General features: G+C 49.4%; 3 protein-coding genes across 9 annotated transcripts in view; 2 read left to right on the plus strand and 1 right to left on the minus strand.

Moving 5' to 3' along the window:
* Positions 1 to 62: 62 nt before the first annotated feature.
* On the plus strand, positions 63 to 7,703 carry CLN6 (CLN6 transmembrane ER protein). Its single transcript, XM_086620502.1, has 7 exons — positions 63 to 145; positions 1,146 to 1,260; positions 1,949 to 2,047; positions 4,289 to 4,477; positions 4,597 to 4,652; positions 6,079 to 6,201; positions 7,415 to 7,703. The coding sequence occupies exons 1-7, from the start codon at positions 63 to 65 to the stop codon at positions 7,701 to 7,703; spliced, it is 954 nt and encodes a 317-aa protein (XP_086476628.1).
* A 4,028-nt stretch (positions 7,704 to 11,731) lies between these two features.
* Positions 11,732 to 16,489, plus strand: CALML4 (calmodulin like 4). The gene is made up of 3 exons (XM_009979731.2): positions 11,732 to 11,807; positions 12,612 to 12,800; positions 16,392 to 16,489. The coding sequence occupies exons 1-3, from the start codon at positions 11,732 to 11,734 to the stop codon at positions 16,487 to 16,489; spliced, it is 363 nt and encodes a 120-aa protein (XP_009978033.2).
* A 3,646-nt stretch (positions 16,490 to 20,135) lies between these two features.
* PIAS1 (protein inhibitor of activated STAT 1) overlaps positions 20,136 to 27,022 on the minus strand; it is a 64,709-nt gene continuing 57,822 nt past the window's right edge. Inside the window, exons 12-15 of one of the 7 annotated variants that reach the window (XR_015222545.1) lie at positions 26,161 to 26,303; positions 25,793 to 25,830; positions 21,232 to 21,690; positions 20,136 to 20,483 (exon numbers count right to left, since the gene is read on the minus strand). Coding sequence is in view for 3 of the 7 variants with exons in the window: in XM_086620492.1 (XP_086476618.1) it covers positions 23,990 to 24,286; positions 25,793 to 25,830; positions 26,161 to 26,303 (478 nt within the window). In the remaining 4 variants the exon portion in view is untranslated. Of the gene's footprint in view, positions 21,691 to 23,926; positions 24,287 to 24,594; positions 25,831 to 26,160; positions 26,304 to 27,022 lie in introns of those variants that run through there. The other 6 variants (XR_015222548.1, XM_086620493.1, XM_086620494.1 and 3 more) reach the window with 6 other exon arrangements.

Below are 27,022 nucleotides of genomic sequence, written 5' to 3' on the forward strand. Positions count from 1 at the left end.
GGGACCCGGGCGGAGCCGCGCCGGGACGAGCCGCGCCGGGACCAGCCGGGCCGGGCGGCCACATGCAGGGCGCGGCGCGGCGGCGGCCGTTCCCGGCGGCGGCCCCGGGCTCCCCCCAGCCCGTCGGGCCGCTCTACCCGGGCAGGTGAGCGGCGGGGCCGGGGGCGGCGGGGAGGGGGAAGGAGAGCGGGAACCCCTTCCTCGTTCCCCGGGGGTCGCCAAGCCATCCGCTCCCCCCGGCTCGTCGTGCCCCCCAGCTCCCCCAGCCCCATCCAGCCCCCCCCCAGCTCATGCCGTGTCCCCCCCCCGGGTACCACCACCCCGTCCCGATGCTGCGGTTGTCCAGTGTATCCCAGAGAGTTGGGGTCCCCCAGCCGCGTGTAGGGTTCCCTCTGGCTCACCTGGTTACTCCTCCTGGTCCAGGGTTTGACAGCCTCTTCCAGGGAGCTGCAGCTGTCCCGGCTCATCCAGGGCACCCCAACTTGTCCAGGGTACCACCATCCTCATCCTCCATCCATCGGGTTTGGGCCATGGGCTCAGGTAGCGCAAGCTCGTGGCGGATGCCATTCTGGTCTCGGCTCCGCAGGAGAGCGATTCATCCGCTTTTCCCATAGGGAGGTGCAGGTCCGGTGGTGCTGGAGGGTTGTTTGATGGAAAGACTTCAGTGAGGCCTTGCTCTGCAGAGGCAGAGGAGGAAGATCTTCAGAGTGGAAGATGAAGGTGATAGTGCATCCAGAGCATCCCTGTGCTTGAGTACCACCAGGCATCGCTGCATTTTTAGCGTTCAGCAGAAGTGCCGTGGGAGTTGAATTTTGCCTTGTCATGCAAAAGTTAAAAATAGTTGCACTTAATTCAGCATTTAAGCTTTTCCTCCTGCTTTTGCACTCACGTCTCAGCCAGGAAGAGCCTTCTTACAGAGATGTGCCGGTTTTTATTAACGACACTTTGCCTTTCTGTACTGCCTCCTCCTTCTCTTTGGCCTCTCAGCTTTGCTGTTACTCCACAGATCCCAAAGCCCGGAGATGCGCCGGCAGCCAGGGGAGCACAGGTTTTGGGTGGGGATGCAGACCTGGATTCTCCTCCCTGCCTCCTCATAAACCTGTCATACGACATCAGGCTGACACCGTCGCTTCTGTCCTTTCTAGGCATGGAGCGGTCAAGAACGAGGACACCTTCAAGACCTCCCCATTTCATTTTGATCTGTGGTTCTACTTCACTCTGCAGAACTGGGTGCTGGATTTCGGGCGTCCCATTGCGATGGTGAGTGCGGCAGGGTGGAGGGCAGGGGGGTGGAGCTGTGGTGGTCCCCTGTAGACCCGTGGGCTGTTTTCTACACCGAAGGGACACCTTTGAGGAGCTGTCCTTGAGATGAGGACCGCTGCGATTTACTGGTGTAACTGGTACAAAATGTGTTGCTCCAGTCACGGGGAAGGTATCTGGGAAACTTGGTCCGTGTCATCTATCCCACAACTTCATGTTTTTGTAACAAAAGTTACCTGGGGAGGTTCCAGCCGCAGGTGGCAGAGGGTTAACGGAGATCCAGTGCTGCAGGACTCCTGACTGCCTTCCTTGCTTGCTTGGCCACATGTTAATAAATGGATTTGTTGATCGATACGTTAAAATTTGTTAATTTGTCGATAGGTAAATCTATTAATCACACGACTTCGCGGCATCAGCTTGGGGCAGCGCCGCAGGAGCGGCTGGCCGAGGTGTAAATACGCTGTGGGTTTAGCACCCACTGCCAGATTGGGCTTTTAGGGATGCTCACTGCAAGGAAAGCTGCCCAGCTTCGTTACTGACAGCTACGTGAAGTCAAGTTGACCGTTAGCAAGCAGCAAGAGTCCACAGCAAGGATTTCCTCCCTCCTTGTCTTTCAGCTAGTTACGGGGCTGTAATCACAAGCTGGGTGGTGTGGATACACTGATGTGCTTTTCCTTCCCCTCCTCAGATAATCCTACCTTTGGAGTGGTTTCCTCTAAACAAACCGAGTGCTGGAGATTATTTCCACATGGCTTACAATGTCATCACGCCATTTCTTCTGCTAAAGGTAAACCTCGAGGTGCAGGTGTCACTTTTTTTTTTTTTTTTTCATATTACCAGTTGTAAAAACAGGGCAAACAATAGTTTTATAAAAGCTGAAAGTTTCTTAGGAACTTGTTGAACAAACGTTGGTCGCTCTCAGACTCCTGCAAGTGAGCTGGCCCAACTGTAAGTTGGAGGTTTGCTACTCTGGAAAGAATTTGTGATGCCACCGTTTAAAGAACAAGGCAGTGACCATCGTAATACAACTCAATTTCCTGCATTAACAAAGCAAACCGCTTCCCCTGGGGTCTCCAGATTCAAGGGAAGTCAGAGTCCTTCTCCCTGGCTGAGCCAAAGTGTATTTTTAAGACAACATCCATCCGTGACTTAAAAGACCTTAAGAGACAGCTGGAACTGTAACAGATTTTCTAAATTGTTCACTGCTTAATTACACTTGCTCTTCAACAGCAGAATTGTATCTTTAGCTTGAATTTATCTAGCTTCAGCTGCCAGCCACTGGATCGGGTAAACCATTTATGAGGTTAAAGACTGTCGTATCATTAGAAATCTTCTTCTATTAAATAGTTAGCAGCCAGAAGATATGAGAAAGCAATTATAAATGTATTTTAACCTTCATTAGTTAGAAATTGAATTATGTCCTAAGATGTAAATGATTCTTTCTCTCCTGAGTCTGTCTGGGAGATTTTTAAACGCCGATGTGGCCAAAAAGGAATATCCAGGACCCGGGTCCTTTGGGGGATGTGAAAGCTCTGACGCTCGGTCTCTCCCATCACAGTCTGACACAGCTGATTTCTGCAGGCTGCGTACTCATCGGGGTAAAATTTGCCGTCTCGGACTTCCCTGGCAGCCCAGCATGAAGGGTTGGTCCACAGAAAGAATCCATTTGTTATTCAGGAGACATTTCTGTCGCCCAGTGTCCCCTCGAAGGACGTGTCCCACCGTCCTCCATCAGACCAGAGCTTTCCTGGACCTTTTGCTCTCCTCGTCCTCTCTGACTCCTCTGACGTTCATACAGCAGTTACAGAGAAAGGGAAAGTTAAGCCTCAAAATTAAATGCAAATAAGGAGCTTTTCAGTGTTTATGAAGGGCTGCAAAGCTGATTTGGCAGCAGGGAGACGGGAGGCGAAGGTGGCCTCAGCTGATCCTCGGGCTGGGCTGACGCATCCACCCTTTGCCGCGCTTCCCGAGGCCGGCTTGGCGTCCCCTCCAAAGCCTGAACCACTTGAGCTGGGATTTACGTCTTTTGAGGTCTTCCCCACTTTGCAAGCTCCTTTCCGGAGAGAAGCTCCTGCTCCTCATCCCCAGCTGGGCTTGCAGGAGCTCGCCCCAGGCTGGGAGTAACGCCGGGCTCGCCGCCAGCCTCACATGCCTGCCTCCACCCTCTACACGGGATGGTACAGGGAGAGCTCATCACTAAAGCTGCTGCTCAAAAGGTTGCCTCAACCAGTTTTGCTGGTAATTAGATATTTCTAGGTAGGGGTTGAAATGCAGCTTCCTCTTAGAAGCAAAGAGAGAGAGGGAGGTGAGTCCAGTTCCATTAGGAAGAAAGAAAAAACAGAGAACCCAAAGAGTTCAACAAGAGTCCTTTGAAAATCATCCAGGGGAGAATTCTAAAGGAAGCAAGTGTCTCTTAGGCAGGGGAGTGAAGAGGGTGTGCCCAGCTGGAGAGCTGCTGGAGGCTCTCCCTGCCACTGGAGGGCACAGCCAGCCTGCAGAGCCGCTCAGCAGAGGAACCAGAGAAAGCAGCTGCCTTTTTCTTTCTCATTAATGAGTTTTGTTCACATCTGGTGAAGAAATTGCTTCAAGTACTGTGTTAGAAGTACTAGGTCACTGATTCGGTCTAAGCGTTGACTCAGGTTAAGGATGCTGCTTTGCAGAAAGTTTTAATAAGGGCAAAAAGCATCGGTTTATTGTTGCAAACAGGCATAAAGTGTGTGCTCAAACCTGAAAGCCACGTAGGCTGGTGGGAACGTGTCTGAGATGCGTTTAGGGAAAGTAGCTTCAATCGGGGAAGCTCTTCTGGTGCGGTGGCACCACTTTCCCCAGGGCAGGGGACTGTTTTCCGCTGCAGGGTGCCAGCTGTCGCGGGCAGCAGCTCACACCAGCCACAGCAGCGCAACCTGCAGCTTTCTGCATGGTTTTTGGATGATTTTTGCAAAGCACCGTAAAGTCAGAGAGAGCAGAACTTGTCACACATCTCTGCCAGTATCTCCTCGTGCTGTTCAACACGTCTCTGTGTTTTTAGCTCATCGAGAGATCCCCCAAGACCTTACCGAGATCAATGGTCTACGTCAGCATCATCATGTTTGTCATGGGAGCCAGCATCCACTTGGTCGGAGACTCCGTAAACCATCGCCTGATTTTCAGTGGCTACCAACACCATCTGTCTGTAAGAGAGAATCCCATCATCAAGAACCTGAAGCCAGAGACGCTGGTAAAGAGGCTCTGTTTTATACAAGCACTTTAAAAAAAAAAAATATATTAATTGCTTGTTCTTATTGAATAGCACCCTGTTCCCTCTGCCCTTTTAAATCCCTTTTCGTTGCATTGCAGATTGATTCCTTTGAGCTGCTGTACTACTACGATGAGTATCTGGGTCATTCGATGTGGTAAGCAATTTACAGACCGCGTAGCGGCCGCGGATCGTAGCACAAGGGAGGGCAGATCCCATCTGATCGTAGCTTAATACGTGAAAAAATAAAAGGCAGCTGAGGAGAGCTGGCTGGGGATAATGTCCTCGCAGCCGAGGTGATTACACAGATCTCTGCTTTGGAAAATGGCCCGTTCCCCCCAGTTTTGGCTCTGTCTCAGGGGTGTTTCTGGGACGTGGTGGCTGTTTGACAGCCGTAGGGGACAGAGGAACGGCTCGTCTGCTCTGGCCCCTCGGCCACCTTCCACGAGATACTCGGGAGACACGTTACAGCGCAGGTCCGAGGGCGCTGCAGGCTCCTGGCTGTCACCACCCAGTTTTGCTCCTCTGGAGGTTGATCTCAAAGCAACTCGGCTCTGCCCAGTCTCTCTTGCCCTTTGCTCGCTCCCTCCTTTACCATACATCCATTTAGTGACCCCCAGCAAGAGGGAAGGGGGGTCAATATTCGGCCATGGTGATCCAGGGAGCTGAGTCAGGGTCTGATTTCAGTGCCCTCACCCCGAGGCGACCCTAGAAACGCTCGTTCCAGCCAGACAGTGTGGTTCATCCAGCGTGGCTGGCTCTGGGGGCAGGTAATGCTGGTGGTGTCCACTGCGGCAGGTCCCATCACCCTCCTGCCCACATCAGCAGCACCCAGTGCTGCAGGCATGTCCCGTGTCCTGCTGCTCTGCCTGCACCAAAGACCCCAGAAAGGACTGTCTGGCCCTTTATCCGCAGCTAGATAATCCTGAGATTGCTCAGAGCGGTGGGAAATCTCTCCCCCATCAGGCTTTCCTGGTTTATTTGCTGTTTCTTGAGTGCTCTCAAGCAGGCAAATCCTGTTCTTTTCAATAAAAAAAGCCTCTGTTTAGTTGTGGAAATCCTGCTCCACGTCCTGCTCTCCTGCAGTTCAGCTTTTAACGCAACACACCGCTCCGGAACAGCCTCGTAGATCCGAGCGTGTGACAAACGCAGTTGTTCGACGGAGCACTCGAGCCCGGTCTTTGCCCTAATCAGCAATCCCAGGCTTTTCCTGGGAGAGCCCCAGAAGTCTCATCATCTGCAGGAGCCCTGGGTGCAGCCGGAGCAGATGACAGCCCTGCAGCAGGCACCGCCGGCCCTGGCATCGTGCCGACACAGCAGTAATGTCACAGCAAGAGCGGCGATGCTGGCAGAGGGGTGGATGCCCTGACCCCACAAAGCCGGACCCTGCACCCCACTTACCCACGGCTTTACCTGCCTGAGCACACGTGGCCAGAGCTGGGTGCCCTCCTCTTGTCCTTCACCAAGTTAATTCCTGAGCTCAGCATAGGAATTGCCTCTGTGCATGGTTTGGATTTGGGGGAGGTGGGTTTAAACACTTTCCAGGGTCACGCCACCGATCAGTGGGTTGCTTCTGTTTGCAGGTACATCCCTTTTTTCCTGATACTGTTTATATATTTCACCGGCTGCTTCACCCCTGTTGAAGAGGAGAGCAGGATGCCAGTGGCTGCTTTGCTTCTGATGGGGCCCAGCAGCCTTTATTACTGGTAAGTGGCTTCTGGCCACTCTGGATGGGCAAGGGATGACGAGGGACTGCCACAGGCAGGGGTTCTCTGTTCCCCAGGGCAGAACTTGCTGCAGCTTCTGCTCTGCAGGGTCTGGAAAAATCAAATCAAATCAAACCTGGTTGAAATCTGCAGCCACTTTGGCCTTTTCAAGTTGGGACGACTTGAGGCTCACTCGTCAGCACTCCTGTCCCTGCTCGGGGTGTTTCTTCAACCACACTGTCTGTCGTGGTGTTATTGCTGGAGCTCCAGCTTCCAGCCTCCGTGGCACTTGGTGTCTGCTCCCCTTCCAAGGCCGCCGTTCGACACGTCCTTGATGATTTTGGGGTGATCGCCCAGTGCCTGCAGCGCATCCGCCTGGTCTTGGGTTGTTGGTGGCAACGGGGAGCCTCTCACCAGTCGCCCAGGGATTTGACACGGAGCCCAGGCCGCCCGTGTGATGCTCAGACGCTGCCTCCTCGGCTCGCCCTGCGGGTCCAAATAGCCTTTTGAGAGAGGTCTTATTTATTTCCCATTTTCATTAGCCTCAGCTTCCCAAACGGTTTCCCTGGTGGCAGCCAAACAACTTTTCATTCATCTTCAGAGATGATGTTCTCGCTTGCCCGTGGCTTTGCCCCCTGCTGAGACTCTTTTTATACAGGAAATTAATTTTTGATAGTCAAAATCATCAGGATGATTTGGTCAGTTCCCAGTTAACCCATTGCACTTCCTTTAAATATATCAGCCAGAGTCTCTGCACTTCGTTTAAGAGCCAGGGAGTGTAATTCTTTCTTCCTCCTGCTAACACCCATTCAGGACTGGCCACTGCCAGGCACAGCACAGGTGGAGCAGTGGATTTTTGGACTAAACGAGCACACCATCCTCAGGTCGGAGCCAGAGTCTGGCTTTGGTTCTGCAGTCAAGCATCCCATTCACAAACTGAGCCCAGCATCTTTCACATCCCATACTGGGCACGTGTTTCTTTACCCGTTCTCTTAATGAAGCCCATAGCTCAGTTGTTAAATTAGTGATGAGAAACGTGAAAACGAATCACAGCTTAAAAGCTGGCAGTAGAAAGCAGCACAGCTCTGTCTGGATGCAAAGCAGGGAGAAGAGGGAGATGGTTCAGCCCCAGTAAGGCTGGAAGCACTGGGGGCTGCTGTCACTCGGTCCTTTCTCGGGTGGGGGGGCACTGATGGGTGTTTTTGCTTTGTAGGTATCTCGTGACGGAGGGTCAGATTTTCATCCTCTACATTTTCACTTTCTTTGCCATGATGGCTTTAGTGATGCACCAGAAACGCAAAGGACTCGTCCTGGACAGCAATGGGCTTTTTCTCTTCTACTCCTTCATCATAACACTGGTCCTCATTGCTGTTTGGGTGGTTTGGCTGTGGAATGACAAAATTCTCAGGAAGAAGTACCCTGGTGTGATCTATATCCCTGAGCCGTGGGCATTTTACACCCTGCACATGAACAACCTCCATGCAGCAAAGGAAAGTTTATAAGTTTTGATATTTTAGAGTGGTTTGAAGAAAAAAAGAAAAAAATCTAGTTTTTCTAATGTAGATGTATTTCAAATAAATTCCTGACCAACATTAGCTGCAAGACTGTTAACTGGACCGAGCTGGGGGTGGGGGAGTTCAAATAAGAGGGAAAAATAGTCTTTGTGACTTAACGCTTTAAAAGCAGGGTGCTGGCGGGGGGGGGGGGTCTCCCCCAGCTTTGCCCTCACAGTTGCACAACACCATTCCACACTGGAATTTTCCAGGCCAGATCCCTCCCATATGGAAGCAGGGGTGCAGAGCCCAGCCCCACGCTGGTCCTCACCAGTGGCAATGCCCCATCCCGCCACGCTGGCCCGGAGAACATCCGGGAGTGGTTTGCCGGGAAGTCGGAGCCGCTCTCGCCTTCCCCGTGCCTTGGCACAGGGATTTATCCACTCCTCCCACGCGGCTCCCAGCTGAGTAAACAAGCTGGGAAGGGGCTGAGCCGACCCACTTTGGACCCGCTGCCGGTGCAGCGCTCGGCCGTGCCGCCCCGGGGCTGAGCCCTCGCTGCTGAGCACGACCGCGGTGCAAGAAGGGCCTGGCTGCTGGCAGAGGCAGAAGAGCCAATTCCTCATGAATGCAGCCCAAAAAGAGCATCAGGAAGAGGGTGAGCTTCTGCTCCCACTCACTTCTGCAGCCTCAGGAGACGGAGCCGAGCGCCTGCAACTCCAGCTGCATCCCTGCGATGGTTTCGGGCTCTGAAATTTGTATTTAGGGCAGAATCGAAGTGGTACAAGAAAAAAAAAAAGCTATTAGCAAAACCTACTGAATAGAAACATTTGGTAAAAGCTGAGTGACTTACGTTGCTTCCCGAAGCAGCTCTGTTCTTCGAAGGGAGAATCTTTATCCCAGGAGATTTAAGGACCCTGACCGTGTTGTTTTAACAGGACAGGGTCTACCCTAGGAAGGGTCTGCTCTGTGCTGCAGTGTGCTACGGCCACTAAGTACTGTGGTTTGGGGTCTGGATCTCCACCCCAGCCTGGCATCAGGTACTCCACCCCCTGCACACACACTGGCCCTGCCTGTGCAGCGCTGGGTTTTTTGGGGATGGGATATTTGAAGCATCAGCAGATGGGGAGAGGCAGAGCATCGCCCATCCCACGCTCAGGAGCACCCAGCCGAGCTGCTGGCTCAGGTCTTTTTGGAGGGGCTGGGATGGGACAAAACTGCAGAGTCCTGTATCAGACTTGCTTTTTGATGGCACGAATGTCAGCAGCAGCACAGCGCTGCGAGCGAGCAAGAGACCTGAGCGGACACAGCTGGCTGGGCTGGGCCCCAACAGCTGGAGGCTCTGCCTCCCCCACGCACCCCAGTTAAACCCTGGTACCCTCCGCTCGCTGCAGCCCTCCTGCTCCCTCAGCATCACCATCTCTGCATCCTCCTTCCGAGTCAACACCACCTGGCAGTCCTGGAGCCCGTTCGCTCCCGAGCAGATGAGCTAAATAAATGCTAATAAATAAAAAACTCAAACAGCAGGGAGCTTTTTAAACCATCACAAAAATCCCTTCACCGCGCAGCATGTCTGCAACGTCCCAGCTCCGCCGTGTTGGCAGGAGGGCACCTCTACACCCCCCTTCCCTGCAAACCCTCCGGGCAAGGCCAAGCGACGATGCCCAGTGCCCTGCACCGAGCTCAGCCGGGTGTGCAAAGCCTGAATTAACTCCTTCTCCTGCCCACCAGCAAAACCCCTCCAGGAGCGAATGGCAAAGCCATAAATCCCCCCGCTCCCTTCCCCAGCACATACCAGCGAGGCCGGATTTGTCTCCCGGCAGCTTAGTGCCAGGTGTGCGGCTATTTGGGATTATCAAACCTTTCGTGCTCCACCAACTCACCTCCATATCCAGCCTGACCCCAAACACCCTAAAACCTCGACGGAGGGACGCTCTCGCCCCGCTCCTCCCGACGCCATGGCTGCTCGGGGTCCCATCCGGAGCACGGCGTGGGAGCAGGAGCCGTGCCGGCAGCGGGATCCAGCCCCAGCAGGGATCATGTCTCGTAGCCATAGCAGCGGGGTATTTATTACAGCCCGGCGGACTTTAGCCCTTAATCAACCAGGAAAGTAGCAGCAGACACCTCCGATCTCAACGGGCAGCGTAGAACACAGGGAGGGCCCCAAAATAATGGTGAGTGGAGCACTTCAGCTAACACAAACTGCTCCCCCCTGTGCCCCTCCATCCAGATTTTAAAGCTGATTTGTTTGCTTGTTTGTTTTTTTCTCTCTTCCTCCTTCCCTCCTTCATGCTACAGGCAAAATTTCTGTCCCAGGATCAAATTAATGGTATGTACAGTTTTATTCTGGTTTTGTGGGGACTTTTTATTAGCAAGATCAGCTTAAAAAATATAATTTTTTCAATTTCTAGATAGATAAATATAGATACATATAGATCTCTATATGTATAGATACGTATAGATCTCTATTAAAAATGGCACTTCTCCCTAAAGTGTCTCAATCTGGGTTTGTGCTCCCCACTTACCCTCTTCCCAGCTCTCGAGCTTGCTCCAAAACCAGAGAAATCTCCCCGATTTTGTTAAAGACAGTGCTGGGTACAGGCAGGGAACCGAAACCACCCGCAGATCCACACGCTGGATCGCACGGAGACGAGCGGAGGTCAACCAGCAACCTCCCAGCCCCATAAACACACCAGCCCTGGCCGAGCTACTGGGGACCAGGAGAAATTTCAGGTTTCACATATGATGGGAGAGAAGGTGAAGGAGGAAGAGGAGGAAGGAGAGGGTGCAGGAAGCACAAATTCTCATTGCGAGGCACCGGGGCTCTCCCTGGGAAAGGGGACCCCCTGCCTGGGGCTGGGATGAGGAAAGGTTTGCTACGAGAATGGCAGAAGAAAGCTGAAATAAGAGTATTATTGCAAATCTGATAATCTGCAGCGCCCTCGGGCTCAGCAGCTCTGCAGGATTGATGCAGGGGAGGAGGTGACCAGGGCAGGGGGAGGCCACGGCACCCCTGGGGCACCCAGCACCCACCACTGCACCCACGGGGCACTCAGGACCCACCATGGCACCCCCGGGGCACCCAGCACCCACCATAGCACCCCTGGGGCACCCAGCACCCTGCACCCAGGTCTAGGGCCAGAGAGGATGAGGAGGGGGAGCGAAGGGTGATGGCACCAAAACGGGCTGATTTTCATTTCGCTGCCCGCTCTGCAGACAGGACTGTCCCCGCGTGGCACCAGCCGCCCGTTAGTGCCGAGCGGAGCTCGCCGCCGCGCCGGGAGCACAGTGGGAAGAGAGGATGGGAGATGCCAGCCTTATCTAGGTCAGCTGCAACCCGCATTTATTTATCTGCAAACTGCAAAGGCAGCGCTCGAGGGGGAAGGGGCGTGCAGGCAGACAGGGAGCACAGCAAGGGAGTGGAGGTGGCACCGCTGGCACGCGGCAGGGCGGGCAGCTCTCCTCCCCACCGTGCAGGCACCCAACGGCACTCACCGATGATGCCACATTCCCAGTTCTTCTGTCTCCTATCAAAATCCAGCCGTCCACCTGCACGGTGGCAGGCAGAGCCAGGGGCGATGCCAGGCCCTGCACGGACCAAGCCAGCATCCTCCACCGCTCCTTGAGGCTCCCTCCTTTAGCATCCCCTCCTGCGCAGAGAAAAGTACTTTTGAAACAGCATTCTGCATATTTGGAGGCCTGACTCCACTTGCAGACTTGCCTCATTAGGCTGAAGGACCCCAATTAGCTCAGCTCTTCAGAAATCTGGATTTTAATTGCCCTTGGCACTTTACCCCAGGTCCTCCCCCACAGTCCATCATCTTCCTCGAAACCAGACACCCCGACCCAGACACAATATCCTCGCTGGAACCCTCCCAACGCCGCCTGGCCGGGCAACGGGAGAAGAAACTTCATTGGTAGCACAATGTAATCTTACATGGCATTAACAGAGAGTTTTGGTTTTTAATTAAGAGTTCAAGGAATGTTTTTCCCTGTACGACAAGAAACAAAAAGGCAAGATAAAAGCCTCCGACCTGATGGCAGTGATGCGGTGCCTGGGAGCCAGCCCGACGCCGGGAGAGGTGCAGAGACACCTGCACTTGCACAAGATCGGTAAGAAAAGTGCAGCACTTGAATAAAACACGCTGGATTGTGGTCAGGGAAATTCAACTTTTCTCTGGCCAGGAGACAACACGCGAAGACAAGGAGTTTGCCTGGAGCCCAGTAGATAATATTCACTCTTCAGGTGAAACAGCCCAGGCACTACAGCAGCACGAGCAAGGGCAGTCAGCAAAACCCAGTCTGATGTGCCAGATGGTGAACAAAGTCGACCATCGAATGGTTTGGGTTGGAAGGGCCCCTAAAGACCATCCAGTTCCAACCCCCCTGCCATGGGCAGGGACACCTTCCACTACACCAGGTTGCTCAAAGCCTCGTCCAGCCTGGCCTGGAACACTTCCAGGGATGGAGGTACACAGATTAAAATAAGTGCCGTTAAAAAAAGAAAAGCCTCAAGAGCAGCAGGACACGTACATAGGAATTATGGATTTTGAGGCTGAGAAACTGTCCAGTCCAACCAGCAGAGGTAGAAGAGCAAAGAAAGATATTCCTCTGCAGATACATATAAATAAATCCAAAGCCCAGCACAAAGAGCAAAGAATGATGAGATAAGGTGGGTTGGATTAAAAATTCTGGATGCAGAGGTTTCAGAGCACAAGTCTAGGAAAGCTATAAATGGGCTTTCGGGCCAGGAGAAAGCCCCCAGGAGTGGGTCTGCCCTGGTCCAGATCAGCATCAGGCAAGAGGGAAAGGGTGCCCCAGGAAGGGGAACTGGGAAGGAGAGGAGAGGGATGCTCAGGTCTGGATCCAGACTACAAAACTGAGCCATTCCTCAAGAATCTGCTCTTATTTTTCCAGACAGAAATGCTGAGCTGGATTTCTCCACTTTCCTGAATATCATGTACAGGCAGACGAAGCAGGAGGAACCCGAGACGGAAATCCTCACGGCCTTGTCCATGATAGACAGGCAGAAGAAAGGCGTTATCACCGTTTCGGAGCTGAGAGCCAAGCTTACAAGACTGGGAGAAAAGCTTTCCGAGGAAGAAGGTATTTTGCTATTCAAAGACGTTATCAAATGCTCCCCATCATCCTCCTCCCTTCCTGATTTTCCTCCGTAGCCAGTCTGGGATCAGCTGGGAAGCCAGGAAGGACCTGTACAACCTTCGGTGGGGGGAGATGGGGTGTCACCAGGCTCCTTCCTGCCCCAGCCACACCATGAGCTCATGCTTTCATCAAGCAGGGCCCCCATGACACTCGCGACGGTGCAACCACCTCACTGCTGCCAGCCCCTCCCCACGCCCCCGTCGCGAAGCAGAGATTCTGTTCTCTGCAGAAGAGGCAAACCAGCTGCCCGTGAACCAAGAGACCTCGTCCCTTTCTCCAGTTGTTTTCCACAGGGTGGTTTCTCACCCCGAGATGCTTTGCTGTGTTTACAATGCTGCGGGGATGCTGTACGGGGCATGCGGGGCACGGCAGATCCCCAGGGATGCTGTACGGGGCACGGCAGATCCCCAGGGATGCTGTACGGGGCACGGCAGATCCCCAGGGATGCTGTACGGGGCACGGCAGATCCCCAGGGATGCTGTACGGGGCATGTGGGGCACCGGCAGTTCCCCAGGGATGCTGTACGGGGCACGGCAGATCCCCAGGGATGCTGTACGGGGCACACAGGGCACCGGCAGTTCCCCAGGGATGCTGTATGGGGCACACGGGGCACCGGCAGTTCCCCAGGGATGCTGTACGGAGCATGTGGGGCAGCAGCAGTTCCCCAGGGATGCTGTACGGGGCACGCGGGGGCACCGGCAGTTCCCTAGGGATGCTGTAAGGAGCATGTGGGGCACGGCCGTTCCCCCCAGGGATGCTGTAAGGAGCATGTGGGGCACGGCAGTTCCCCAGGGATGCTGTAGGGAGCACCAGCATTTCCCCAGGGATGCTGTACGGAGCACGCAGGGCACGGCCGTTCCCCACTGAGCTGCGCGGCCAGCGCAGTTTGGAAGAGAGACCAGGACTTAATTTAATTATTTAAAAACAAACAAACAAACAACAACAACAAAAAAAAAAAAAACAAAAACAAACAAAAAAAACACCCAAAAAACAACAACAACACCACCACCCACCAAAAACCCTGTCCTGTTTGTCAGAAGTTTGCCTCCAAGAGGCAAAATAGGAGGGAACTTCTGGGAAGCCAAAAATGATCAAAACCTTTCAGACAGCTGATTTTGCCTTCAGCATTTTATGTACGTATTACTTTTTTTTTTTTAAACGCATGCCCCACTTTTCCAGCTGCCACAGGCTGCAGGAGGGAGAGGGTGCAGGATGGGCGCACCCCCCTGCCCATCAGCCCTGCAGACGGGGTGTCCTGTCCCCTCCTTGCTCCAAACCACATCACCTTTGGCTTCTCCCCCACCTCTCGCAGAGCTCTCGCCCCTCCGACCCTGCGGGCTCCGGAGCTCCGGAATCGCTCGTGCTCTGCCCAAGGCAGCGTTAGGAAATCCCACCGACGGTGCGATGCAGGCAAGGAAGGAGTTTTACCAGCGTTATGGGGGTTGTAAGGAGCTCGCTGAGAGTAGAACTGTCCTTCCTAACGTTAAAAGCAGAATTCGGATTTAACCAGAGCAAGGTTCGTCACTCCAGTCCTCACCAGCTTGATGAGTGATACACCAACGAGGCGTCTCTTCCCAGTGTTTTCTTCAGTTGTTTAACTGGAATAACAGTTCCTGCAGCTCCTTCCACCTGAAAACAGTCAGAGCTATTATGAGAGCTGACCGAACGGTGAAGACCCGGAGACACTAACCCTAATTAAAGGCATCCTGGCAAGAACCACTCTTACATGAAGAAGATCAGGGAGGTGCCAGGGGATTTCCCATTACTTTGGCGTGTAGGCTGCACATCTACTCACAACTTGCAACCAGGCACTACAGATCCCAACGTCGGAAGCGACAAGAAACGCCCCCTTTGGCTCAACGTGCTGAGCTCCGGCTTCCGAAGCTGCTATAAATATTTGATGCCAGAACAGACTCAATTTCGTTACATCCACGATTGTTCAGTAACTACCAGCACGTACCTTCGCTTACAGTGGCTCCAGAAAAGCCTCTACTTCATTTTAATTTAATGTACTTCTACCAAATGAGAACTGACACATTTTTCTTCCGTTTTATTTTTAAATGTTCTGGAAAGAATGAATTTTTTTCTCAATTTATGTCCTTAGAAGCATTTGATTACCATCAGGGTGTTCTTTTCGAAAGGAGGATTAAACCTCCTGGAAAGAAGGAACTGTTCCTTACCTTACAGCAGCAGCTCTCGCAATAGCCCCTCATTTACTCCACGCTGCAACCAGGTCCTGCCAGCAGCAGCTTCCCCCTTTATACAGAATCATGGAATGGTTTGGGTTGGAAGGGACCTCAAAGACCATCCAGTTCCAACCCCCCTGCCATGGGCAGGGACACCTTCCACTACACCAGGTTGCTCAAAGCCCCATCCAACCTGGCCTTGAACACTGCCAGGGATGGGGCAGCCACAGCTTCTCTAGGCAACCTGCTCCAGTGCCTCACCACCCTCAGAGTGAAAAATTTCTTCCTTAGATCTGATCTAAATCTCCCCTCTTTCAGTTTAAAGCCATTGCCCCTTGTCCTATCAACATATATACATTGGCTTTATTTACATACTGACTGCAAACAGAGGGAAAACAGTGTCTCATCCAGTACCCGCATGAACAGTAGAGAGAGGAAACAGGTTATGCTGCTCATGGAGACCTTCCACAACTATTTACAGTAAACCAGCTTTTTTTAACCCCCAGACCTCTCCCAGTGACCCTCCCCATGGATTTCACAACTGGCAACTGCAAAGCTCTTATTCTGTGCTCAAGTACGAGTACTCAGAGCCTTATTTAACCAACCACAGCTCGTTCAGGCGTTTTGGTAACCTCGGCCAAGTAGCTCATGAGTAAAAACACAGACCAGCCTCCGCCAACCTGCCCATGCCCATCTCGGGAAGGGAGGGCACACCAGCAGTGCCCCAGCCGGGTCACCACGAGATTCGGGAGGATTCACAATTAGCACATCCCCACGTACCACCCCTCTGTTGCAACGGTCTATCAAGAGGCTCTAAACACGTTTAGTCTGGACAGAAGAGAATGTTTAAGTTAGATAACTGCCATCACTGCCACGGCGTTCCCAAAGCTGGAATGAAAACCATCACTGCTGCCAGGTGCCAACTAAAGGCCCACTGATACCAACGAATGTCACACAAATCTACTTAAAAATCGGGCACATCATCTGCGTGAGCACTTAGTTCTGTCTAAATTGAATAGGGACAGGTTTGCTACTCAAACCAAGCAAGCCGCTCCTACCAAGAGCGATTAAAAGCTGATTTGGACTAAATTTGTGAATCTTTTCCATGTGGAGGTCAGAGATGGACATCTCTGCTCCAGAGCGTTGGACATGGAAATCAAAATCAAAGTGCAAGCTGATGCTAGCTTAAAACTACCATCTGGATGACACCTCCAACTGATCCCAGAAGTTATTACTTCTAACAAAAACGATTTGAAAACCCAAATCCTGCTTTGCTCTTCTTTTGAAGACCACAACATCCTTAATATAGGCCACTCAAGCTTATATTTTCTTTTATTCTTTCTTTCAGTTGATGACCTGTTAAAAGAAGCCAAAGTTGGACCAAATGGAACGATAAAATACGAAGAATTTGTCCGCATCATTTGTCTTCCTACTGCTGACTACTGAAATTCAAAACAAGAGATTTGGTAAAAGCAGGACCTGAAACTTTTTTGACTTCAATTTTTCCTAGTTACTTCTTGGACTCAGGAATCATCATTTGCCTTAAAAATCCTTATTTTGCCTTCATGATAGTGCTCACGCTCACACAGGTTCTGTTTCTGGAGAAACGCTGTCACAAAATGTGAGCTCTCCGTTATCTAAATAAACTGAATCCAACATTCCCTCGTGTAAAAAGTGTCGTGTTTAAAAAAAACAACTCTTATTTTAAAAATCCATTTCAGTCCACAGATTGCAGCAAAAATGAGAACTTGTAGTTAAGGTCTCCCGGCGACTGCGTTCCAAGAAGTCAGCAACACCCACAGCCATTTGCTATTTCCAGACACCCAAGCCCAGCCATGGTTCTTTGTGTAGAGATTCCCCAGGAAGCTCCAATATGTCACGACAACATGTAAATTTAGTGTAACTATGCACAGCTCCCCAAAATTCCTTCGGTCTATGGTATGATCCAGTAAGATAACTCCCAACCAGATGTTCCCATCACAAAGTCGTCAGGTTAACAGCCCCACTTGCAGGGTGGCCACATCCCTGTGGACTATCTGAAAGAGTTGGGGCTGTTCAGCCTGGAGAAGAGGAGGCTCCGGGGTGACCTTATAGCGGTCTTCCAGTACCTCAAGGGGGCCTACAAGAAAGATGGGGAGAGGCTGTTCAGGAGGGCCTGTTGTGATAGGACAAGGGGTAATGGTTTTAAAATAGAGGGAGGTAGATTCAGGTTGGATATTAGGAAAAAATTTTTTACCATGAGAGTTGTAGAACACTGGAACAGGTTGCCCAGAGAGGTGGTGGATGCTCCATCCCTGGAGACGTTCAAGGCCCGGTTGGATGAGGCCCTGAGCAACCTGATCTAGTTGGAGATATCCCTGTTCCTTGCAGGGGGGTTGGACTAGATGGCCTTTGAAGGTCCCTTCCAGCCCTAAGATTCTATGATTCTATCCAGAGCGACAGGAGACGGCAATTCTCCAGCTCCCCAGCCAGCAATGCCCACCGGCTGCAGAGGACAATTCCCAGTCTCCAAGCACATTCCTCCTCATCTTTCACCCTCTAACATACAGGATCTCTGCAGCGTTGTGCTTCTGTCGCGTTATTTATTAAGGTGCAGTATCTTGCAACGTCGAGTCTCCGTGCTGTGAAGCTGCCCCTGCGTTCCGAAGCAAATGCTCTGCTTGGGAAATGTATCTGCCACCAAGATCCGGGCTATCTGCCCAGAACATGCTGGTAGAGACAGCCTGGCACGGAAAAACAGGGGCCACGAAAATTCACCTTCTCTACAACAGGAAAAAACCAGCCTCTCTCTTGATTCGATACTGATTAAAGTCGGTGTGATCCATAGCAGTCGTTGCTGATCTTATTCCATCCATATCTTGGCAGCCTTGGCTAAGGTCCTCAGGCTGGTATGAAATTTAGGACAACACACAGCCCATTCTCTCTGGAGTCAACTGGGAATTTGCTAGAGCATCTCTGCACATCACAGCAGAAGCAGCAGCCTGTGAAGTTCACTGGAGGAGCACACGTTCCTGCGGGTCTGCTGCACTTCCACCCGTGGGAGCCCCATTCCCCATCCTTCAGCTTCCCTCCTTCCACCCGTGGGAGCCCCATTCCCCATCCTTCAGCTTCCCTCCTTCCACCCGTGCCTCTCCTGCCTTTTTTTAATTCCGAATCTTTACACTGAAGCAACAACTCACTCGCTCTTTGCTCTGTTTGTGAAATTACCAGCAATTAAATCATCCCAGTCGTTGCAGACACAGGGTGTTTATCCCCCATGGAGGCACCGAGCACAGCCTGACCACCCACCCACCACGGCTGCCACCAAATCCACCACACATCGCGGCAACGCTTGGAATCGACCAGCACAAACTTGGTCAGAAACTGAAAAAACAAAGCATGAGCCAATTTTAACCCTTCCACATCAGTAACAGTGTCCCTGTAAGGGTAAGGCAGGGATTATTCTTACGGAGCATTGCTACACGGGGGTAAAACAAGCACCACTGACGTGCTGAACGCTACGCAAGGAATGGGAGCAGATGCAGGACGCAGCTTTCAAACAGCAGTTTTGTGCCCAACCTCCCTGAGAGCCACGCTGCGGAGCCTGAGCTTCTCCCAGCAGAGCAGTGCCAGGCTGACTTGGATCCTGACATGCCAAGGTACCAGCCAAAGGGCCTCTGAACAGCAAAGGATCACTCTTCCAGGGGAAATGAACTTTGCTCGAGCTAAAACTGACATACCTTGTCTACTGCATCCTTCAATTCTTTATTAGCTCTTCCTACTCTACGGAGAGAAAATACACCAGGAAAACCTTGTTTCGCTGAAAATGAGTTACAAGCAGCTCAGTGCTCAGCCAACACTCCAGAAAAACAGCATACAGGGAAATAGAGAAAAGATTCACTAGGAGAACCAAGAACAGGTTCCAACTAACAGCAGAAGAGGATTCCCCTTGTAACCCTTTATATAGAATGATAGAATGGTTTGGGTTGGAAGGGACCTTCAAGACCATCCAGTTCCAACTCCCCTGCCATGGGCAGGGACACCTTCCACTACACCAGGTTGCCCAAAGCCTCATCCGACCTGGCCTTGAACACTGCCAGGGATGGGGCAGCCACAGCTTCTTTGGGCAACCTGTGCCAGTGCCTCACCACCCTCACAGTGAAAAATTTCTTCCTTAGATCTAATCTAAATCTTCCCTCTTTCAGTTTAAAGCCATTGTCCCGTGTCCCATCACTACATGCCCTTGTCCAAAGCCCCTCTCCAGCTTTCCTGTAGCCCCTTTAGGCACTGGGAGGTGCTGGAAGGTCTCCCCGGAGCCTTCTCTTCTCCAGGCTGAACAGCCCCAACTCTCTCAGCCTGTCTCCAGAGCAGAGGTGCTCCAGCCCTCGCATCATCTCCGTGGCCTCCTCTGGACCTGCTCCAACAGCTCCATGTCCTTCTTGTGTTGGGGACCCCAGAGCTGAACGCAGTATTCCAGGTGGGATCTCAGGAGAGCAGAGCAGAGGGGCAGAATCCCCTCCCTCGCCCTGCTGCCCACGCTGCTGTGGATGCAGCCCAGGACACGGCTGGCTCTTACCACGGTTCACAGTTAAATCTCAATGTTGGGACAGAAAAAATGACCTACCTTGAGGCTGAGCCTTTGGAGGTCTGCCCACGGCGTGGGCGTTTGGTTCCTGCCCACCGGAGCTGCTCCAGACCTCTGCTACAGCAGTACCAGAGACGAAGGCAAGCGAAAAACCTCGGTTGCTTGGAGCATGAGTGTAATTAGCTCATGAAACAAGGAGTTGATTTAGAAGCATTTGTTTCCAATATGCATCAATAGCCAAATTCCAAATGATCCAATACACAGCTTGACTCTTCCCTCTTGACCAGAACAGTTGATTAACAAATCCATTCAGCTGCAGACAACACGAAAGCTTGTATGTCACTGGGACTGATGAGCTCAAAACCACTTTGGATTACTCCAGAACACGTCTGTATCCCAACAAGCAGTTTCTCCCTGCTCTGGGTGGGTAAACATTACCCAGATAAAAGTCAGCCACCAGTTTGCAACTCCGGGTTCACAGAAAACACCCTCCTCCCCTTTTTTTTTTTTACCCCAGGAAACACAACGTAACTGAATGCTTTTTATTACATCTAAAGATTTCTACATAAACAGGTAACATTCAATAGGTAAACCATTTTTTTTTTTTCCAATGCATATAATAAATATTTTCACTTGGTACTTTTATACAAACTGACATTGGTCTACTATACATTTTTAAAAGCCATTTACTGGTTTGGCATGCCGTATGGAAACTAAGAGAAAGTTTTAAGGCAATGAATGACAGATTTAAATTCATGGAATTAATGGTATTTTTAATATTCTGCTTATATACATTTTTCCCTTTGTTAATTAAAACAATTAACAGCAGCACTTTCGGGGACCACCAGCAATTTTCCCTTGTTAGAAATCTAAGCTCTGTTAAAAAAGAAGAAAAAAAAAACGAAAAGAAAAAAAAAAAGTTACACTGACAAACCAAAATCCTTTCTATTTAAAATGTGCTTAAAACCCTGAAATGTTAAACTGCAACAAAGAAACTAATTTTCGAAACGTTCTCCTCACAGTCCTCAGCTCTGCGTTGGGAGGCAGGTCCAAGGGAGTCCACTGAACACCTAACGGTCATCCCGTCCTTGGGAGGATGACCATGGAGAGGAAGGGGCAAGCCTGGAGCTGCTGTTCTATAGTTATGGAAGTGCTACCAAGTTTTTGTGTGGCACAGGTTTTCATTGAGCGCGTTTTTTCTTCTTCTAAAGGATGCACCGGTCACGCTCTCAAGAGCGATTCAAAGCCACTTCCACCCAGCCATCCAAACAGCAGCTCCGTGCTCGTATCCATGTGCACGGACGCACGTAACACGGACACGTGTGTGCACACCCTGCTCCTCCAGGGGAAGAAGGTGAGGACAAGAGAGCGCTGGCCTAAGGATGGCAGGAGCTCCGCCACCGGCGGCGAACGGAGCCGCGCCGCAAGCCAGGGCACCCTGGGCTGCCCCCCTGCATCCTGGACAACACGCAAACTAAGGGAGATGGAGCTTCGGAGCGACGCTCGCGGGGAACTTGTCGAGAACTCAAGACTGAGACTTCTACCAAGCAATGTTCACTGTGGTCAGAGGCACAGAGAATTATGGGCTATAAGGAACACCCTAGCGGGAAACAGGAATACTCACAAAGCACATGGGAGTCACACCACAAAGGAGGACTTCAGAACCTTTCTGTCCCTTCTTTGCAGAGCAACGAGGTTAAAAAACGACAGCGGCGAACTGAACGGCCTTCCTCCCCGTCAGGGTCCCTCGTGAGGAAATGGAAGACGTCATCAGCTGACCTCACCTTCCAGAAGCTACGACAGGCACGAAGACGCCGGGTTCCGTGTTACCACCCGCTCGCCACGTTTCATTTCATCGGTTAATTAACGAGATTTTAATACCGTTGCCAGAAGCGACACGAGTTGCTCTTCAGGTCATCTGTAACAACACAGTCAACGGAAACGTCGACACAGTCGTCGGCGAAACGGCCACGAGCTCTCCCGAGTTTCTCCGGGGCGTTCCGGACGCGGGGATAACGCGCGCTCCCGCTGACACCGGCGGCAGGCGGACTCCAGGTTTACAAACGGTAGTAAAGCATATGCTCTGAAGTTACCAGGTTAGTATTCATGACTAAAATGTAGGAGATATATTCCTAGTGTAGGCTTCATCACTTCAAAATCAGACTTGAGTTTAAAAAATAAGTATTTCCCATTTTCTATCCTTTTATTTATTTTTTTTTTTTAACTGACATTTAATAAATTATAAAATTGGTGTATGGTGAAATATATATATCAGCCAGATATGTATGAAATACACATGCATGGGAAAAACTATTTAACTCACTTTTAACTCACACACACAGATCTATAAATACATATATACACACACATATACATATAAACACAAACATTTGTTTTCAAAATTCAAGTCAACTATTTAGTGGCAGAGGGATGCTGTAAAAACACTAAAAACGATTTTGATGCCACATAATGTGAACCTTTCAAATAACCATACGACTGATCATACAGCAATACCTAATGCTACTTGGATTAAAGATTTTTTTTTTCCTTTTTTTTCCTTTTTTTTTTTCTTTTTTTTTTTTCTTTTTTAATCAATGCAAGATTTTGAGACAACTTCATAGGCAAAAGGTGGCCCTTGTCAATGTTCAAAGCAACTAGTTGCAACCAACAGTTTTGGACATTAAAAATTCAGACAAGAATCTGCTAATTTTAGTATTCCTTACTCTCTCTTCCTGATAAACTTGTTACCTGCACTTTCAACCAGTTATAAAAATATTTTTCACATCAGAGGAAATATTTACTCTCTCTGACATGGACTTTGGGACACAAGAGAATCACCTCCTTCCCTCCCCCTTCTCTTACTTTAAAGAATCTCCTGAAAAACTGCATTCCAGCTATTTACACATTTCACTCTTTATTAAGAACGGATCAGCCCAAATGACCCACCAGTTCTAAAAAAAAAGATTTTCCTATGTCATGCACAACTTAAAAAAAAAAAAAAAGAGAGAGAGAAAAGAAATCAGGAAGTAAATATGGCTCAAAGTTCGACATAAGCGTACTGAAAAATCAGGGAAATCAAAATAATTACAAGGCCAAAAAGAGAAAACTGAATTTTGAAACCCACAACCCTAAGAGACTTCAATAGGTAGCAATACATTTGAGTGCACGGGCTACAGGGTGGGGCGCTTTTTATTGGGTTGGTTTTTGGTTTAAGAGACTCACGTTGCACATTTAATATTAATTTTGATGAAAGTGAACTCAGAAGACAGTGTACCAAGACCATTATCAGCTGCACAAACCATGCAATAGTGTGTTGGTATTTGTATTTTCTTCCTTTTGTTGACAAGTTCATTTTTAAGCAGAAATTTGATCTACTGCAGCTAAAAGTAGGTTTCTCCAGCCAGAATAAGAGAGGCCTCGATTCAAGAGGCCATTTACACACGCGTGGCTAACTTCAAAGCACAAGCAGTTCCACAAATTTCAAACTGACACATGCTTAATATTTTGCTGATTAGGATCTTAACGTTATTTTAAAAGGATTTCATAGTAAGTTCTTAGAAACAAAACCCTACAGTCCAACGTGTCACTGCTTTCATTTGGGGCTAGAGTCTATAAAAATTCTCTGTCTGTCCCACAGAAGCACAGCCAAGTAAATCCTCAGCCTGAGATTTTATGGAGTCTGGCCCTCGAGAGTAATTGGTGCGCTAATGAGCTTGCAACATGCCTGATTAAAGCATGGAATTAAAAAAAAAACCCCAAATCTTCTGAATAGAGGGTCACGTAGAACCAGAAATGACAAAAAAAAAAAAAAATTCCCAAAAAAACAAACCCACTCCTGAAAGGCTATGTCCTGCAAACAGAGGGTATGCTGTGGAACAGTTTGGGTAGGGTTTATTCCACCTTAAGCATAATAAAATCTGCACTAAATATGGGATGGGGCAATTAGATTCCACCAAACGTACAGTCTCCAAGAGGAGAAAAAAAACCCTCTCACATGTTTGAACTTTAAAAGTTCAGCTTCTTTCCTGTTTATGTTACTGTGAATAAAATAATGCCATTTGTGTCCAAAGTATGGGGAAAAAAAAAAAAAGTAACTCATATGACAAATGCACAGGTGTAAAGTCTTCAACATCCATAAAAATGAACTGAAGCTCCTTGTTTTTGTTATTTTTTTTTTTAGTTTTGTGGTTTTTTTTTTTTCTTATTTTCACCAGTGAGGCCATCTTAGGTTTATATACAAAAGTAAAACTGAAAATATACTTTTGTTCTCTGTACACGTAAATTTTTTTCCCTAAAAAAGGAAAAAAAACTTGTCTATGTTTCTAACATAAAGTAAAACCAAGCACAAAGATTTCCTCTGACGAGTTCGTTTTCTCCAAAAATCAGTCCAATGAAATAATGTCTGGTATGATACCAAAGATAGACGCCGTGTCCGTGCTGCTCCTACTTGCAACTGGATGACCATGATTCTCTCGCAGGCTGTTGGAGGAAACAAGACTGCTGTTACTGCCACTATTGCTACTGTTTGTGGCCGGCAGAGAACTGCTTCCTCCTGCATTCAGCTGATCGAGAAACATCTGAGATGAAGTGTATGGGAAAAAACGAGAGTGTAAGAGTTCTTGATCATCTGATGCGGAAACCGCCGCCGCGGCAGCGGCAAGAAGGGAGGTGTTGTAATGCTGGGGGGGGAAAAACAACATTTGCAAGTTACATTTCAGACACCAGAGTTGGGATTCAGAGCAGCACAAAAGAAGGTATTTGTAAGCTAAAGCTCTGACAGCTGCTGGATTTCACACCAGCTCGTCTACTCCACCTTTCTGTAAGGTAAGTGGGCCGACGCAGTGAGCTTTTACCTCTGCAGCCCCTCATTTCTGAAGCCAGAAGAAATTGGAAATACTGGTATCAGTAAGAGCAAACACTAGAAAGGCAACAGTATCGCAGGACACCCAAAACGGTAAGAAAGGGTAAGAAGCAGCACTCTTTTTACCTCTTCAAAAAATTCCTTGGTGGAAAAATTCCCCAAATTTCAAAGAAACATTTTGCCATCCCTCTCCTCCGCTCAAAAGTCCCAGACCAACCAGAGCTGGTGAAACTATGTGCTAATCACTGCTGGTGGAGGAAAGCACATTTCTGTGAAAAAGGCGTTTAGAAATGGCGTGCTTAGTCGCATCAGAGGGCAGCAGGGGCTGTCCCCAGTTGGCAGCCCCTGAAAGCCAAGAACTTGAGCTGCCAAGAACTCGATTTTAAATACAACCTCTGCACAGGGTCATTTTGCTCTCAATGTTTCCTTCCAGTATCTGATGGAACACACACACACACACAGAGGCTACTCAGCCTTGTTCCCCAGCATTTACGTACTGGTATAATTACACCGTATCAGTGCAGCATCAGATTTCTTATTGCTTCAGAATAATTCTCTTCTCTGTGTTTCACTGAGTATCAAGATGGCTTTTCTGAATCCAAATTCTACATTGTAGACTCTGGTCTTAATTATGATACAAAGGCATCCCTCTACATCTAGTGCAATTCTCCTACTCGAGACTGCAGAACGGACACGAAGGGAAAAGGGCAGCTGAGGCACCCCAGCCCCCTTCCTTTCTTGGAGGCACAGGATGAAAAGTGATCAAGTGGGAGGACTTGCCAACCCAGACTCCTTTGGAGAACGACCTGTTTAGTTCCCAAAACCAGAGGAGCCAGCACCACTATAACCCATTTCAACAAGCACTTACGGAAAGGTGGCAAACATGGTATGCACAGGCACAGAGGCTCAGAAAAAACAGAGAGCTGCCCCTGACTCCCCAAATTGTGTAAAGGACTGTCAAGAGTCCCAGCTATGGGGCCCAGCACAGTCAGATGGCCAAAGTCAGACCTCAGCTTGGAAAAACTATGGAGGTGGCTGGTGGACCTTCAGCCACAGCTGATGGTCATTCCACAACACAATAGTGTCCGACTGAGCTTAACCCCTGGAAACTGAAATGTGTATCTTCTGCTACACCTTATCCTGCACCGGTATTTAGACAATGCTTATGTTTGGTCACAGTTTCTACCTGCATAAAATAAAGCTGCAGCCTGCCTGCATCTACACCCACATCACACATCTGCTGCTTCCTTGCCTATACATCCCTGTCAGTAAGTCCTTCTCAGAAAAGAGTATCTGCCATATGACTTGATTTTCCTTGACTTACCTGATTGTCTCCTGACAGGAAAGGGAAGAAATCTAAACCTGTAAAGAGCCAAAGAAAAACAATTAAGCTTCTCGAAACAAAAAAGCACCTCTCCATTTTCACACCATTTATTTTGAAATAAAACCAGCGTAATACTGGTGACGCTTCAGACTCTCTTCACCACCGGAGCTTGCAAAACATCAACCTTTTAAAACCTTAAGATATTAACCTAATTTTTTTTTTTTTTTTTAATATCACCTCATCTCTGTGGATGCAAAATAATGTTTTGCACTACTGGACTGTCAAACGACTGCATGTTTAAATCACTTTATAATAGTCAGTATTGCTTGGAGAGCTGTACTTACAGCTAGGAACTGCCAGAAGCTCACCTTGCAAGTCATAAGGCATAGGTGTCATATGGAATGGATGCCTGTAGTCTTGGATAAGTGATGTATTGATGTAGCTGGCGTCAACAGCAGGAAGGCTCGGTGTTCTTGACACAGGAGATGCTTGATGGGGTAAATTTAAAATGCTGGAAGAAACAAAGGCTTGTTACAAGCATAAAATACAGTCTTGGCTTAAATGCTAAAAGAACAGCATTTGAAGATTTCTACTGCTGTCCCATGCAGGGTATGCCCACTTCCAAATTTCACACAAAGACAACCCTTCCACACATTATGAACTTTGTGACAGGTGTGCAACAACTGCTTCCCTACTAAATTTCAAAGCTTCACTAGAAAGCACGAAGATGTTACAGCAGCTCAAAGAGTCTTGTAGGGACTGGGAAGAGGTGGGAGGGAGGGGCAGAAGAGACATGAGCATCACACGTTCCTCAAGCTTTCTTCTCACAACCATATTTTATCAGAAAAGTTAATGCAGCCCAAAAGCTGAAGTCTAGCAAAACTAAAAGCAAAGGAAAGCTCAGTCTCTCAAATAGCAGAAATTGACGCTCTCGATATAAATGGTACTGGGACCTCCGCTACAATATGTTACAAACACTCCTAAGCCAGGACAAGACAATCCTAAAGGTATATACTGAACCCCCAAAAAGGCATAAATCTGTGTAACAGCACAGAAGATACATTCTACAAGGTAATCAGCAACAGAAGACAGCCAAAAAAGGTTTTTGGAGAGTTTTAAGTGATCACCGAGTCGTTTACATTACTGGAGTAATCATCAGTTCAACAACAGGATCCCTTTGGCTCAGCCTCGGTTTGCATCCCTACATGTTGAAGCAAACAGGGTGCTATT

The sequence above is a fragment of the Tauraco erythrolophus genome, chromosome 14 (assembly GCF_009769465.1).
Source record: "Tauraco erythrolophus isolate bTauEry1 chromosome 14, bTauEry1.pri, whole genome shotgun sequence".
NCBI classification, from domain to species: domain Eukaryota; kingdom Metazoa; phylum Chordata; class Aves; order Musophagiformes; family Musophagidae; genus Tauraco; species Tauraco erythrolophus.

Bases quoted from the DNA above. Each gene is read 5' to 3' on its own strand.
- CLN6 (XM_086620502.1), top strand. From the start codon at position 63: ATGCAGGGCGCGGCGCGGCGGCGGCCGTTCCCGGCGGCGGCCCCGGGC. The intron at 146-1,145 runs GTGAGCGGCGGG...TGTCCTTTCTAG, and splicing joins GGGCCGCTCTACCCGGGCAG to GCATGGAGCGGTCAAGAACG. The intron at 1,261-1,948 runs GTGAGTGCGGCA...TCCCCTCCTCAG, and splicing joins TCGGGCGTCCCATTGCGATG to ATAATCCTACCTTTGGAGTG.
- CALML4 (XM_009979731.2), top strand. From the start codon at position 11,732: ATGGCAGTGATGCGGTGCCTGGGAGCCAGCCCGACGCCGGGAGAGGTG. The intron at 11,808-12,611 runs GTAAGAAAAGTG...TTATTTTTCCAG, and splicing joins CCTGCACTTGCACAAGATCG to ACAGAAATGCTGAGCTGGAT. The intron at 12,801-16,391 runs GTATTTTGCTAT...TCTTTCTTTCAG, and splicing joins AAAGCTTTCCGAGGAAGAAG to TTGATGACCTGTTAAAAGAA.